The 14,804-nt window shown below is 51.6% G+C and overlaps 2 protein-coding genes across 3 annotated transcripts in view; one reads left to right on the forward strand and one right to left on the reverse strand.

Annotated features, from left to right (window-relative positions):
- Positions 1 to 14,804, reverse strand: part of LOC149362146 (uncharacterized) — a 234,574-nt gene that overhangs the window by 51,525 nt on the left and 168,245 nt on the right. The window lies entirely within an intron of this gene.
- Positions 1 to 14,804, forward strand: part of LOC149362147 (glucose dehydrogenase [FAD, quinone]-like) — a 41,346-nt gene that overhangs the window by 10,938 nt on the left and 15,604 nt on the right. Inside the window, exons 4-8 of the mRNA XM_089568230.1 lie at positions 610 to 741; positions 1,955 to 2,085; positions 9,068 to 9,235; positions 11,919 to 12,063; positions 13,296 to 13,459. Of these exons, the coding sequence (XP_089424356.1) occupies positions 610 to 741; positions 1,955 to 2,085; positions 9,068 to 9,235; positions 11,919 to 12,063; positions 13,296 to 13,459 (740 nt within the window). The remainder of the gene's footprint in view (positions 1 to 609; positions 742 to 1,954; positions 2,086 to 9,067; positions 9,236 to 11,918; positions 12,064 to 13,295; positions 13,460 to 14,804) is intronic.

A 14,804-nucleotide genomic window follows, 5' to 3' on the forward strand; every position in this document is an offset into this window, starting at 1 on the left:
AGCTACCAATGTACTGCTGTAGCGCTTGTGGACAGTTGCGCTCTCCTATGTATCTACATGTTTACTGCACTAAGTGTGTTGACATTGAGTACCCAAAAGCTACTACTGTACTACTGTAGCGATTGTGTGCTGTTGCGCTCTCCCATATATCCACATGTTTGTTACACTAAGTATGTTAACACTGAGTACCAAGACCTACTACAGTACTACTGTAGCGCTTGTGTACTGTTGTGCTCTCCTGTGTATGCACATGTTTTCTGCACTAAATATATTAACATTGAGTACCCAAGAACTACAGTAGCACTTATGCACAGTTGCTCTCTTCCATGTCGCTATGTGTTTGTTGTTCTACGAATGTTAACATTCAGTCTTCCTAACTCGTCTCATTAACGCTTTTGAGTTTAATATGGAGCACCAGGTGATTAACAGGCAACAGATGCTCTATATGATATGGCAGAAACACGCTGCATTTATTTCCACCATAGCAAGGCAGGTATTAAATGGGCTAGCTAGTGCGTTTTCCGAAAACATAAGTTTTCTTACGGGAGAAGGGAGCGAACAATTTTTGCTAACAATAAACTCTTACCGTAAACATCTGCCGTAACGCAGGCTACCACGGGACCGGTGGAGAGCTGACCGTCAGCTCGACAAAGTTCCATACAAAGGCGCTACATGCCTTCCTGGAGGCAGGGTCGGAGCTCGGCTACGAGATCAACGACCACAATGGAGCGCGGCAAACTGGTGAGCAAAAGAGAAATATCGAGGCTATCTCTACTCATTCGAGGATTCAAATAATAGGGGAAGTTTTTGCGGCAAAATATTGTTGGGTTGAAAGGAGTGGAGTAGAGAGGCCAAAATATAGGAGGTTGACTAGGAGAATGTTCCAGGTTCGCTACCCTTAACTCCCCGCGGGGAAACGATTGGCGGATGTAATGCGACAGATGGAAAAAGTGCTGAATTGGAAACGTGGTGTCGACATTGTGAAGGGCCTTATTTAAAATGTGGTTGGTCTGTGACGGCGCCTAGAGGAAACGCCTTGACCATCCGTTGTGGAACACAGCTCTGTTCAAAGACAAGTGATGGAAATTATGCGCGACCAATCTATTTAGTGTGGTTGAACTGATCGCCTGAGCCCGTGCTCTGTTACGTCGGGTAAGAAAGAATAGTAACAACAGTACGTTTTTTTATGCGAAGCATATTGCTAGAGCTACCACTCACGCCGTCGCCGTGAGACCCCCACGTGACACCGTGACGTTACACCACGTGACACCGTGACGTCACACCACGTGACATCGGATGAGAGAGCCGGCCTCCACCTCGCGCCGTCGCCGTGGGACCCCTAGCCGTCACGCCACGTGACACCGTGACGTCACACCACGTGACATCGGATGAGAGAGCCGGCCTCCACCTCGCGCCGTCGCCGTGGGACCCCTAGCCGTCACACCCGCGCATTTCGAACGCGCGTTCACACTCGGTGTAGGTGAAACGCTCGCTCCACCGGGCAGGCAGACGCGGCTTCCGTGGCAATCCAGGCGCTCACCCAACGCGCGTCTCGGGGTTAGTCGGCGTTCCGCTGTAGCCATGCCGTTGTCTTCCCCCACGACGAAGGCTTCTAGTGGTTGTATTAAAATGACCAAGTATTCAACCAATGAAAGCCATGTATTACCAAGCCTAGCCACTAATATGCTTCGCATTCCCGAGGCTTAGCCAAGCTGAGCCTCAGCAATTTTTTTTTGCAATACTTGTAATGGTCCCAAGCATAACGCAGATTTCCATATCAACATGTGAACCTCATCTGGTTCTAAAACAAAGCCGTTTCGCTAAACTGATGCCGATGGACTGATTAAATTTATCGTCGCCTTTCAGTTCCTGTTTCCGCTAACTAGTGCGAACATTCGCAGCGCGAACATTACCAGCACACATTCTAATCGTCTTGGTTGTTGCGCACATGCAGGCTTTATGGCGAACCAGTTCACGGTACGGGGCAAGGAGCGCTGGTCGACGTCGAAGGCGTTCGTGATTCCCATCTCGGGAAAGAAAGGACGCAAGAACCTGCACGTGTCACTGTTTTCAAAGGCGACTAAGGTAAGCGAATTCAGGCTATCTTTTACCGCAGAAGCTCATGTGTTTATGGAGGTTTATCTTCACAAAGCGACTCAGGCTATGAGGGACGCCTTTGTGAAGGGCTCCGGAAATTTCGTCCACCTAGAATTCTTTAACATGCCCTGACAGCGCGCAGTACACGGGTGTCTAGAATTTCTCTTCCATCGAAATTCAACCGCCACGGCCGGGATCGAATCCGCGTCTTTCGGGTTAGCAGCCGAGCACCAAAACCACTGAGCCACCGCGGCAGCCTGCGAATATCAGGAAACAAAACGCACGCATATGGTTTTTTTGTTTTTTTTTTATATCATTAAGTCCGGCGGGCGTTGAATGATGAGTCCCTGTTGGAAAAAGGTATACGGATTTTTTAATAACACAACTTCGTGTCTTCTGCTCACCGTGGATGTGTTTCAGCAAGAGTTGCTTGAATCTTCAACGTTTACGAACTTTTATCGCGATATGGACGAAAAGCAAAAAAACAATGTTGATATACAGGGTCTGTTCTGAAAGTAGTAGGACTCATTTTATTTTATAAAATTTATTCAAGAGAATAGTACAAACGATTAGACTTTTTCAAACTAGCGCCCTTCCGCACCTACACGCTGCTGCCAATGCGTTTTCCAGCTTTCGTACGCCTCCAGGAACGCCTGGACCGGAATGCTGTTTAGCTCCCTCGTAACGACCTTTTGAACCACCTCTACCGATCCGTGATGCTTCCCCTTGAGAGTCGATTTGGTTCTCGGGAATAGAAAAAAGTCTGGCGGGGCGAAGTCTGGGCTGTAGGGAGCCTGAGGTAGCGTTGCCGCCTTGTGCTGGGCAAAAAATCGGGGTCCTCATTCACATGATGAAGAAGATCCTGGCAGATCGCTTTCCGGTTGGTCTTTTGCTCCTCTGACAACACTCCCGGCACCAACTTCCCGAACACTTTCCTCATCGCTAAGTTTTCTGTCACGATCTCAAAAACTTGGGTTTGAGGAATGCTCATGTCATCAGCAATCATTCTGATACTCATCCTGCGATCAAAGTTCAGTAAATGTTTCACTCGCTACCCATTTTCGTTGGTCTTGCTGGTCGAAGGGCGTCCGGAGCGGTCGACGTCTTCTAATCTTTCCTGACCTTCTCGGAACCGCTTGTTCCACATAAAAAACACCTGATCTACCCAGGGCAGCGTCACCGTAGGCCTCCTTAATCATGTCGTGAGTCTCTTTGCCCATTTTACCAAGATTTACACAAAATTTTATCGCCTATCGCTGATCCAGTAAACGCTCCATGATTCTGCGTGACGAGACGTTTCGACAAGGGTTCACAGTACAAGTGACTTGCTCTCTTCAACGGCCGAGAGCCGACTGCCGCTTTTCCCCAGCATTCCCAATATCCCCATTCAACGATCCTGCACGCGCACACCGCCTCTCGTCCGCCCGTTCGCCCGTTCGCCCGTTCGCCCGTTCGCCCAGGAAAAAAACCAGTCCTACTACTTTCAGAATAGACCCTGTATATTGCCACCTAGTATTGCCAGGTGGCGCATACGAAGTAGGGCGACGACGACGAAGTAGGGCTCGCGCCGTGTGGAGTCTGTCGCTGTTGTTGCCCCAGCTTGCCTGGCCTTCCCTTTCGTGCCTACTAATAAACCCCCCTTCGTCAGCAAGTACGTTACAGTCTGGTGTAGGCGCTGGGTAAGATCCCTGTATATGTCTAATACTCCTGCGCATACCCTGGGCTCCAGTCCTTCGCTGGTGGACACCCCTGTGCACCGTGCTAGCCGGAGAAACCAAGGCCTACCTCCCGAACACGGGCTTTTGGAGTCTGCAAGAGCACCCACCCATCGACCTGTTATGCCAGCTGGAGCCTACTATACCTTGCAGAATCCGCGACTGCCCAAACCATTCCATGGCAGTTAGCTCGAAGACGTCGAAGACTGGCTGGTAGAGTTTGAACGCGTGGCCTCGTTCAACCAGTGGGACGACGCAGCCAAGCTTCGAAACGTCTTCTTTAGCCTGGAGGATGGGGCACGTACGTGGTACGAGAACCGAGAAGATGCGCTAACATCATGGCATGAGTTCCGCCGACGCCTGCTGGAGACCTACACCAGCACGGATCGCCGAGAACGGGCTGAACGGGCTTTGCAGTCTCGCATTCAAATGCCGAATGAGTCTGTAGCCATGTACGTGGAGGATATGACTCGGCTCTTCCGGCGAGCTGACCCGGCCATGCCCGAAGAGAAAAAGGTGCGCCAACTCATGCGCGGCGTCAAAGAACAGCTATTTGCAGGCCTCGTGCGCAGCCGACCATCGACCGTCGCTGCATTCCTTGCCGAGGCCGCGACGATGGAAAAGGTTCTTCAACAACGTTCTGCGACTTACAACCGGCCCGTGCATGCTGCTGCAGTTACCGAATCGTTTGCCACCGCCGGGAGCCACCCTGACGATTTGCGCGAACTGATTCGCACCATCGTGCGTGAAGAGGTCCTCAAGTTTTGCAGCCCTTCGCAGTCTGCACTTGGTTCGCTTTCCGCTCTTGTTCGCGAGGAGGTGCAACAGGCGTTCAGGGGTCCTACCGTCGAAACACCACCTCTGCCGGGAGACTACAGCCGCCCCACCTATGCCGAAGTTGCGAGACGCCCGGCTGCAGCTTCGCCCCCGCCGATTCCAGTAACGCCTCCTGCACCGCTGTCCCCAGTTCCACCAGTCCCGTATTTCGACGATCGCCGAGTGCACTTGCGGAAGGCCAATGTCTGGCGCACACCTGACAACCGGCCACTCTGCTTTCACTGCGGAGAACCAGGCCATCTCTACCGCAATTGCTCTTATCGACGCCTCGGTCTGCAGGGCTTTCGCGCCGATTCGCCCAGACCCCGGTTTGGCCACCGGCCTCCAGCCATTGAAGACTTCCTCGCGGAACAGCGACTTTCAGCCCGTGCGCCGCATCAGCCGCAGCGCTCTTCCCCGAACCCGCACAGCTCCCCGCGAGCAGTACAGGGTCGCTCGCCGAGCCCTCGCCGGGAAAACTGAGACCAGCGACCTTCGGGGGCGAGGTCGCTGGGAGTCGCTGCGCTGAAGACCTCCCGCCGCCGCCGCTACGCTCCGACCGTGAACAGATAGTACCGTCATCTGACCAAGACAGCTGCGTTTCCTTGGACATACCTGTTCTTCTCGACGGTCACAGAGTCAGTGCATTAGTGGACACCGGGGCCGACTATTCAATTATCAGTGATAAATTGGCGACTCTTCTAAAAAAAGTCCTTACGCCTTGTTCTGTAGTGCATCTCCGTACTGCCGGTGGTCATCTCGTTACTCCAAAGGGTATTTGCACGGCTCGCGTTCAGATTCAGGGATCTACGTTCGTCGTCAGTTGTGTTGTTCTATGCAATTGCTCCCGCGATCTCATTATCGGCATTGACTTTCTGCGGGAGTATGGTGCTGTCATCGACCTCCGCCGACGAATCATCACCTTTTCGACCGGTAAAGCGACCCACCTCGCCGAATCTTGCCATCGCCGTGCCGCCCTTCGTGTTTCTGCAGACAGTGTCACGTTGCCGCCACGGAGCAGTGTTTTGGTTGAAGTCACTTGCAACGACTTGCATGACGCAGAAGCAGTCGCCGAGGCTAACCGTTCACTCCTGCTTACTCAAGGCATCTGCGCCGCTCGCAGTCTACTGACGCTTCGTGGTGGCCGGTCTGCGGTCCTGGTCACTAATTTTTCTAATGAGTACCAGCACCTTTTTGCAGGAACGGCTATCGCTTCTGCCGAACCTGTTACCGATATTCCCGTTTGTTTTGCGTCCGCGGCGGCCGGCACAGACGAACCTTCCCTTGAAAACGTCGACATAAACTGCCACCTGTCTCGGGAGCAACGCCTGGCTTTGGAACAGCTGCTGAAGGAATACAAGTCGTGCTTCGCTTCCTCCTCGAAGGTTCGTCAAACACCCATCACGCAGCACCGCATGATCACTTATGACGACGCTCGCCCTATACGACAGCAGCCTTATCGTGTTTCTGCTAAAGAACGGGCGGTTATCCAAACTCAGGTTTAGGAAATGCTTGACGATGGCGTTGTTCAACCTTCCCAAAGCCCGTGGTCTTCACCTGTAGTCCTTATTAAGAAGAAGGACGGCACTCTCCGGTTTTGTGTCGACTATCGCAAACTGAACAGTGTAACCAAAAAGGACGCCTACCCGTTGCCGCGCATTGACGACTCGCTGGATAGATTACGGCGCGCTAAGTACTTCTCATCCATTGACTTAAAGAGCGGCTATTGGCAAATTGAAGTAGACGAACGGGACCGCGAAAAAACCGCCTTTGTGACTCCAGATGGCCTCTATGAATTTAAAGTGCTTCCTTTCGGTTTGTGCTCCGCCCCGGCTACGTTCCAACGGATGATGGACACCGTCCTCACAGGCCTCAAGTGGCAAAGCTGTCTTGTTTACTTGGACGACGTCGTAGTTTTTTCGGAAACGTTTGACCAACATCTCCAGCGCCTGCGGGCTGTCCTCGAAGCCCTCCGCTCGGCAGACCTTACCCTGAAGCCCCAGAAGTGTCATTTCGGTTACGAAGAGCTGAAATTTCTGGGTCACGTTGTGAGCGCTGAGGGAGTGCGGCCGGACCCCGAAAAGACTGCCGCCGTCGCACGTTTTCCCGTTCAGACCGACAAGAAAGCTGTCCAGCGCTTCCTGGGTCTCTGTGCGTATTATCGGCGCTTTATTGCGGACTTTTCCACGATTGCTGAGCCGTTGACGCGCCTCACCAGGAATACCACCTCCTTTGTCTGGACCACTGAGCAACAGACCGCTTTCTCTACGCTCCGCCAGCGCCTTCAAACACCTCCCGTTCTTGCGCACTTCGACGAAGATGCCGATACCGAGGTCCACACCGACGCCAGTAACATCGGTCTTGGCGCGGTCCTTGTTCAACACCAAGACGGCCTTGAGAGGGTTATCGCCTATGCTAGCCGTACTCTCTCCCGCGCCGAGAGCAATTACTCCACGTCTGAAAAAGAATGTTTTGCGGTCGTGTGGGCCACCATGAAGTTTCGCCCTTATCTTTACGGCCGCCCATTCAAAGTGGTCACCGATCACCACTGCCTATGCTGGCTGGCAAATTTGCGAGACCCATCTGGACGCCTGGCACGCTGGAGCTTACGGCTCCAGGAATTTGACATTACTATTGCTTACAAGTCCGGCCGCAGACACGAAGACGCCGACACACTGTCGCGTGCACCAGTTGATCCTGCCGACGCAGCGCCCGATGACGACAGCGGCTTCCTTGGTACTCTCGCCGCCCCCGACCTACTGACTCGGCAGAGGGCGGACTCAGACCTTCGCCCTCTCATTGACGCCCTTGAAGGTAGTGATACGGTTATACCTCGCCACTTCTCTCGACGTCTTGGCTCCTTCTGTTTGCGGCAAGGTCTCTTGTACAAGAAGAACTCGAGAGGCAACGATAGACCTTACCTTCTCGTCATTCCAGCCGACCTCCGATCTGACGTTCTTTTCGCCTGCCACGATGAACCCACGTCTGGCCACTTGGGCTTTTCACGTACGCTCGCCAGAGTGCGGAACATGTATTACTGGCCTGGACTTTCTGCTGATGTCAAACGATACGTTAAAAGCTGCCGAGAATGCCAGCGCCGGAAAACGCCACCACTTAAGCCGGCGGGTTTTCTCAAGCCCGTTACTGCCCCTCGCGCTCCGTTCGACCAGATCGGCATGGACCTCCTCGGCCCTTTCCCCTTGTCGCAGGGCGGCAATAAGTGGATCATAGTTGCCACCGACTATTTGACTCGCTACGCCGAGACCAAGGCGATCCCTCGTGGCACAGCTTCAGAAGTCGCAGAGCTTTTCATGCACAACATCGTCCTGCGACATGGCGCTCCTTCGCACGTGATTACAGACAGAGGGACGGCGTTTACAGCGCAACTAATCGACCACATCTTTCGGCTGAGCTGCACAACACACCGCAAGACCACGGCCTACCATCCGCAGAGCAATGGCTTGACCGAACGATTAAACAGGACCCTTGCGGACATGTTGTCCATGTACGTAGATGTTCAACACAAAACTTGGGATGAGGTCCTGCCGTATGTCACCTTTGCCTACAACACCGCCCTGCAGGAAACTACGCGCTTCTCCCCGTTTCGCCTTGTGTACGGACGCGAAGTCCAGAGCATGCTTGATGCCATGCTCCCGTGCCCAGAGGATGACCAACTCGCCCCAGACGCCCAACAGTTTGCCCAACGTGCTGAAGAAGCCCGTCAGCTGGCCCGCGTCCACATCGGGCAACAGCAGAGCTCGGATGCGCGCCGTTACAACCTTCGCCACCGACAGGTTGACTACAAACCCGGTGACCAAGTCTGGGTGTGGACTCCTGTTCGTCGCCAAGGCTTGTGTGAGAAACTGCTCTCCCGCTATTTTGGCCCTTACAGAGTGGTACGGCGTGTGAGTGAGGTTAACTATGAAGTGGTTCCGGACGGTGCTGCGCTACCGCGACGCCGACAGCCCGACTCTGACATTGTGCACGTTGTGCGGCTTAAGCCGTACTATACACGGTGACGCAAGCCGTACTATACACGGTGACGCAACCGTGCTGATGTTTTCGCGCGCTTCAGTTGCGGCAGTTTGCTTGTTTTTTTTTTTGTTTTTTTTTTGTTTCACCCTTACGTCGACAGCGACAGCGCTCTTTTTTTTTTCTTCATAAGGGGGGAATAATGCCACCTAGTATTGCCAGGTGGCGCATACGAAGTAGGGCGACGACGACGAAGTAGGGCTCGCGCCGTGTGGAGTCTGTCGCTGTTGTTGCCCCAGCTTGCCTGGCCTTCCCTTTCGTGCCTACTAATAAACCCCCCTTCGTCAGCAAGTACGTTACAATATATACTACGCGCTTTAGGTTACCAAAGCTAGTTTTGGCCGATGCCATTATAATGCTGTAGAGAGACTTCTCATTCCGGAGGCCGTGTGTGCTCGTCTTCACAGATCCTATTCGAAGGCAAGAGGGCGGTGGGCGTCTCCTTCAAGAAAGACCAGCGCAAGCACACAGTTCGAGCATCCAAGGAAATCATCATTTCCGCGGGAGCCATCAACTCGCCCAAGCTCCTCATGCTGTCTGGCGTAGGACCTAAGGAACATCTTCAAGAGATGAACGTGAGTTTTCCTCACGCTCCGTTTTCTAGACAGTTCCACCAGAGCAGCACTCACTGTGGCAGGGTTGGAACATTCTGAAATCAGTGCCCAAACATGCTAATCTCACCTGTGCGTTCGTACTGCCTTTCTGCCCAGCTCTTACTATGATAAGCTACCAACTATCCCGAACCACTACCAAAATAGCTTTTCTTGGTGCACTGTGCGACTTTGCGGTTTACTTGGAATAATTTTCAAACTTATTCTCATGCTTGTCACATGTGACCGCAGTCCTGTGGCGCGGCACCAGCGCCTAATATTTTATGTCGTGGTAGGCGCATTGTGTAGTTTTATTTTAATATCGCGGAGGTCACAGTTCTCTGAAATAATTGCTGAGGCTCAGCTTGGCAAAGCCTGGGGAATGCGAAGCATATTAGTGGCTAGGCTTGGTAATACATGGCTTTCCTTGGTTGAATACTTGGTCATTTGAATACAACCACTAGAAGCCTTCGTCGTGGGGGAAGACAACGGCATGGCTACAGCGGAACGCCGACTAACCCCGAGACGCGCGTTGGGTGAGCGCCTGGATTGCCACGGAAGCCGCGTCTGCCTGCCCGGTGGAGCGAGCGTTTCACCTACACCGAGTGTGAACGCGCGTTCGAAATGCACGGGAATGCGCGGGTGTGACGGCTAGGGGTCCCTCGGCGACGGCGCGAGGTGGAGGCCGGCTCTCTCATCCGATGTCACGTGGTGTGACGTCACGGTGTCACGTGGCGTGACGGCTAGGGGTCCCACGGCGACGGCGCGAGGTGGAGGCCGGCTCTCTCATCCGATGTCACGTGGTGTGACGTCAGGGTGTCACGTGGGGGTCCCACGGCGACGGCGTGAGTGGTAGCTCTAGCAATATGCTTCGTATAAAACTTGATGAACGGTTCCTGAACGAAAATAGGCACTCGAGTTTTGGACCCCTTGCACAAGTTGGCAATTTGGGTGTGTATCTCTGGGATATGGTTGTGTATGGTTGGTTACGAGTAATTGGGAGGTTGCGTCTACAATCGGTGCGGATACTTTCAATAACCCTTTACTGATTTTTATTTTGCTGCAAATCATACATACCTATTACCTTGGTTGCTTACACTGTGTAGCCATTTTTAGTCTTGCTGCTGTGTGAGGCTTTTCAGTGCTACTGATTTCTTCAGGAGAATAAAAGCCTCGAGCACGTGAGCGGCTAAGCGGTGCATTAAAAGAACGTATACCGGGTGTTTCCGCGAACACTTTCAAACATTTTCAGAAATAGGCTTTTTGGTGCACAAATATGGCTTTTGCGACATAGTATTACCAGGGTTGGCGGACAACAGAAAACCGGTGAATCGTCTTATGTAGTAAGCTGGTTAACTAATTTTTAATAATTCACCTTTAACTAGCAGAGTTAGGCGCGTCGTTGTAATTAGAGATTCGTAGCCGGTCGTTAGTAATAGCCGTACCAGTTTTTAGAATATCGAAAACGCGATTACCCTTGGCGCTGTGGCTCGGCAAAATTTGGCTTTTTCGACTAGTTACGTGCACTGGAGAGGTTGCTTTGCCCGCATGCTTTCGATAGCGGATGTATTTTCGTACGATGCAGCCATATTTCGTCAAGCCACTAACGTGAGGGTAATCGCATTTTAAAAATTCTAAAAACTGATATGGCTATTAATAACAACCGGCTGTAAATTTCTAACTAGGAGCCTAAGTCTAATAGTTAAAAAGTTTATTATTAAAAATTTTAACCAGCTTACTACTTCAGACGATTCACCGGTTTTCTGGTGTCCGCCAACGCTGGTAATACCACGATGCAAAAGATATACTTTTACCCAAAGAAGCCCACCTTTGAAAATTGGTGGAAGTGTTCGCTGAAACACCCGGTATATCCAATCGTAAAATTTCCTGCTGGCTTTGCTCACTTGGAGACGTTTTTTTTTGTGCAATTAATTGCTCATGCGCTTTTTTTTGCTTACTGGCATCGCCATTGGAGAGTTATCGGCTGCCCTTTTTCCAAGACGCGGTACGGGGAACTGCAAAGAGCTCCGTGCCGCTGCGCATGCGCTGAACGCTCGGATGCGCTAGTGGACGCGTGCAGTGGGCCCACCATTATTTTACGCGGCCGAGCCAGCATTTGCGGCTTGCAGTACCTCGCTATTGCATCAGGATGGCTATAAATGCTATTGATGCTACTTGGGTCTGTTGCTGTGAATGTAACTGGAGATCAAAATGTATTCCCATGTGTTAGGCGTGACCGTTCATTACAGACGTGCTATCCGCCCAACATAACACAAAGAGTAAACGCCGCGCCTGATTGTGACAGTGGTGTAGATTTTTTTGTCATTATGTACAATCGTTTCTATATATGCACGGCTTGAGTGCACACACTACTCGAGTAGCCTAAAGCCACGCCTCTTAGCCTCCTATCATGTGCCGGTACATTACAGGGTTTCAGGGGTAGGTCAGCATTCGGGTTTTTATGTGACTACAGCCGCCTGTGTATCGCGTTATTGTGCGCAGTACTGCCTTGACAATCCAGTGCGGTTTACGGTCGTCGCTCGCTCGAAAACGTAACCTTCGGCCTAAACCCTGCCAGAGTGGCCTCTGGTCTCGAGCGTGCATTCGTTGGGAACTAGTATCAGCGGCACAACCTTTGCACCTTTACCGATCATCCTCCCTGGTGCAGATTCCGGTGGTGGCCGACTTGCCGGTGGGCCAGAATCTGCAGGACCATGTGCTGGCCGCTGGCTCACTGGTGCACCTCAACGACAGCCTGGGGGAGGGGTTCACCGGCCTAAGGGGAGCCCTCGAGTACTACCGCTACAACACCGGTGAGTGTCCACGCACTTGCGACGGCAGCAGTGTCTTCCCCCTACTTGATCACGGTTAGCGGGAACTCGGGCGTGCGTGGCCTCGCTTGCTCCCAGCGCATTCTGACAAGGACTGCAGGCACCAAAGTATATGCGAAGTGCATCTCCCACTTCCCTCGCGGCCCCGTTAGAGTGAGCTGAGAGTAAGCGAGGCCTAGCTAAGCCACGCGCGCCAATGTTGCCGATCACTGTGATGAAGATAATACAGCCGTAAAGAGGAAGTGTCCTGCTGCCGCATCGATTGATGCAGGCCTCGTATGATTTCTGAATGACTTTGCGACGACAACTGTAGCGATCATAGTTTGGAAAATTGAACGAAATGCGGTTCGCTACATCGCTCTGCGAAGAAAAGCCGCCGCTTTGACGGAGTTCATACACGAGGCAGTGGCATGTAACCTAGCCTGTCCTGTTGTGTTCTTGTGGTTTTCTCGTCCTTGTTCATTTCGCGCCGTCCTGACATCAACTGCACTGGCGACCGTCTCCCCTATTTGCACTATCTGTGTCCAGCTGCTTCGAGTTACTTAAGACATTTTTTGGCGCATGGGTAATTTGCCAGACATGCTGTAAATGTTTATTTTTAGCAGTTTTCCCAGCTTTGTAGTGATGCTGAAGCCAGTCGGCTGCCTGGCTTTACGAAACATGGCCAAAACCATTGCATTGAAATTGGTCGTGCAAAAATAAGTCGTGTTTTTCTGCTGCAATAACTTTTGGCAAAAGCTAATATTAGAAAACCCGCGAGATGCTGCAATTATTCTTACCTAGAAAAAACGCTGCTTACGCGCCAGCGAAAATCAGTTTCGTTCTAATGCTGCAGAGACTAAGTTCTTCTAGTCTGTTTCATCATCTTTATTTCCGTTGCATGACGTGTGAAATCCGTGCATGCTTTTGGAGGACATTATAATCGTGTCCTACCGGTGAATAAAATTAGTTGTGAGTGGCGCTCCCTTTTGTCCTCTTCGTGTTACGTCTCGTCCTGGCGCTTTTTAACTAACAATATTCTTTATTTCTTTTCCGTACTGTTTGCACTTTTTAACATGAGTGTAATTGATATCAAAGTCTTGTTAGGGTCACTATCCTTATCACGGAGCTCATTGGACATAGCACTTCTGCATAGCTATGTAGGCTAACTACTCTACAAGTCCGTGGCAACAAATGCCGATCCCTACTCATACATTGTTCTGGTTCGTTCTTAGGACCATGGACGATGCCCGGAGGCATCGAGGGAATTGCCTTCGTGAAGACGAAGTACGCCGACCAGGACGATGACTTTCCCGACATTGAGATTATGCTGAACACGGGTCCACCGGCCTCCCCTCACACCGAAGCTTTCGTCATCGGCTTGGGACTGAAGCAAGAGGTAAGGTTAGACTAGGGGGAAGACCAAGGAAGAATACTGAAGAACGCTAAGGATCTTAGCTATTTGACATGCCATGTACAGAGTTGTGTACAAAGTGAACTTGCAGCTTCTTCTGAGAGTGCACGGTACCTAGCAGGGATTTCTTCACTTCAGGCGAATTTCGTATCGTTCATATCGCAAATTATCTAGTTACTTTATACCATACAGCGTATGCAGAAAATATTTCGCGAAACACTTAGCGGGGTTACTTCCATCACTTTCGGCCACTTTCGCCAGACATATTTCGCCACCAATACTAAAATCATTTTGTTTTTCTCAATTTCGAGCATAATGTGCACCTTCGAAATGGAAGTTATTCCCAAGATCACTCGGGTGTGTACCTGATAAGTCGCGTAATTTTGATGTGGTTATTTTGAAGTCGAGAGTGTGAGGGAATCCCGTCTGGCCGGGGGGATACATTTCAAGACACAGAGACGACGACCACTAAAATGAAAATTGTAATTGACGTTTCGTCCCGACGAGCCAGCATTTTATGGCTTGCCAAAGATACATAAACCAGGAGTTCCAATGCGACCTATCGTGGAATTCACCCGCTCCCCTCTGCACAGCCTTTCCAAATTCTTGCACCGTGTTCTTTCCCCGCTTGTTGGCCATGGGACTTGTCACGTTCGCAACTCATACGACTTTGTTGAGAAGATCCGCAACACCCTGATCGAAGACAGTGAAGTGATGGCGTCTTTCGACGTGAAGTCCCTGTTCACGAGTGTGCCGACTGACTTGGCTGTCGACGTATGCACCGCTGCGCTCGCTAGCGATGCCTTCTACCGGAAAGATCGCCATTAGAAGCACACGACCTGCTCCGGCTCCTTGCTTTCTGCCTGAGCAATAACTACTTTGTTTTTAGGGGAAGCTTCTACAAGCAAGTCCATGGGACCCCCACGGGTGCTTCTGTTTCGGTGACTGCCGCTAACCTCACCATGGAGTCATTGGAGCGACGGGCCTTAACCTCCTTTAACCCTACCCCCAAGATCTTCCTCCGTTCCATCGACGACTGCTTTTGCATTCTGCACAAGGACGCGGTGAGCCAGTTTCTGACACACCTAACAGCCAGGAAGACGCCATTCAGTTCACGTTGGAAATAGAGGTGGACGGCAGTCTACCTTTTCTGGACGTCTTCGTCTCGAGGAAAGGCCAGAAGTTGTCGTTTAGCGGATATAGAAAGGCTACACACACAGGCCGCTACCCACATTTCAGTTCCGTCCATCCTGCCGGCCAAAAAAAGAGCCGTTGTGAGCAGTTTAATGCAACGGGCCAAGAAGATATGCACAAGCACCACTGACGCCGC

This window comes from Amblyomma mixtum, chromosome 2 (assembly GCF_055824585.1).
Source record: "Amblyomma mixtum isolate Tamu chromosome 2, ASM5582458v1, whole genome shotgun sequence".
NCBI lineage: Eukaryota > Metazoa > Arthropoda > Arachnida > Ixodida > Ixodidae > Amblyomma > Amblyomma mixtum.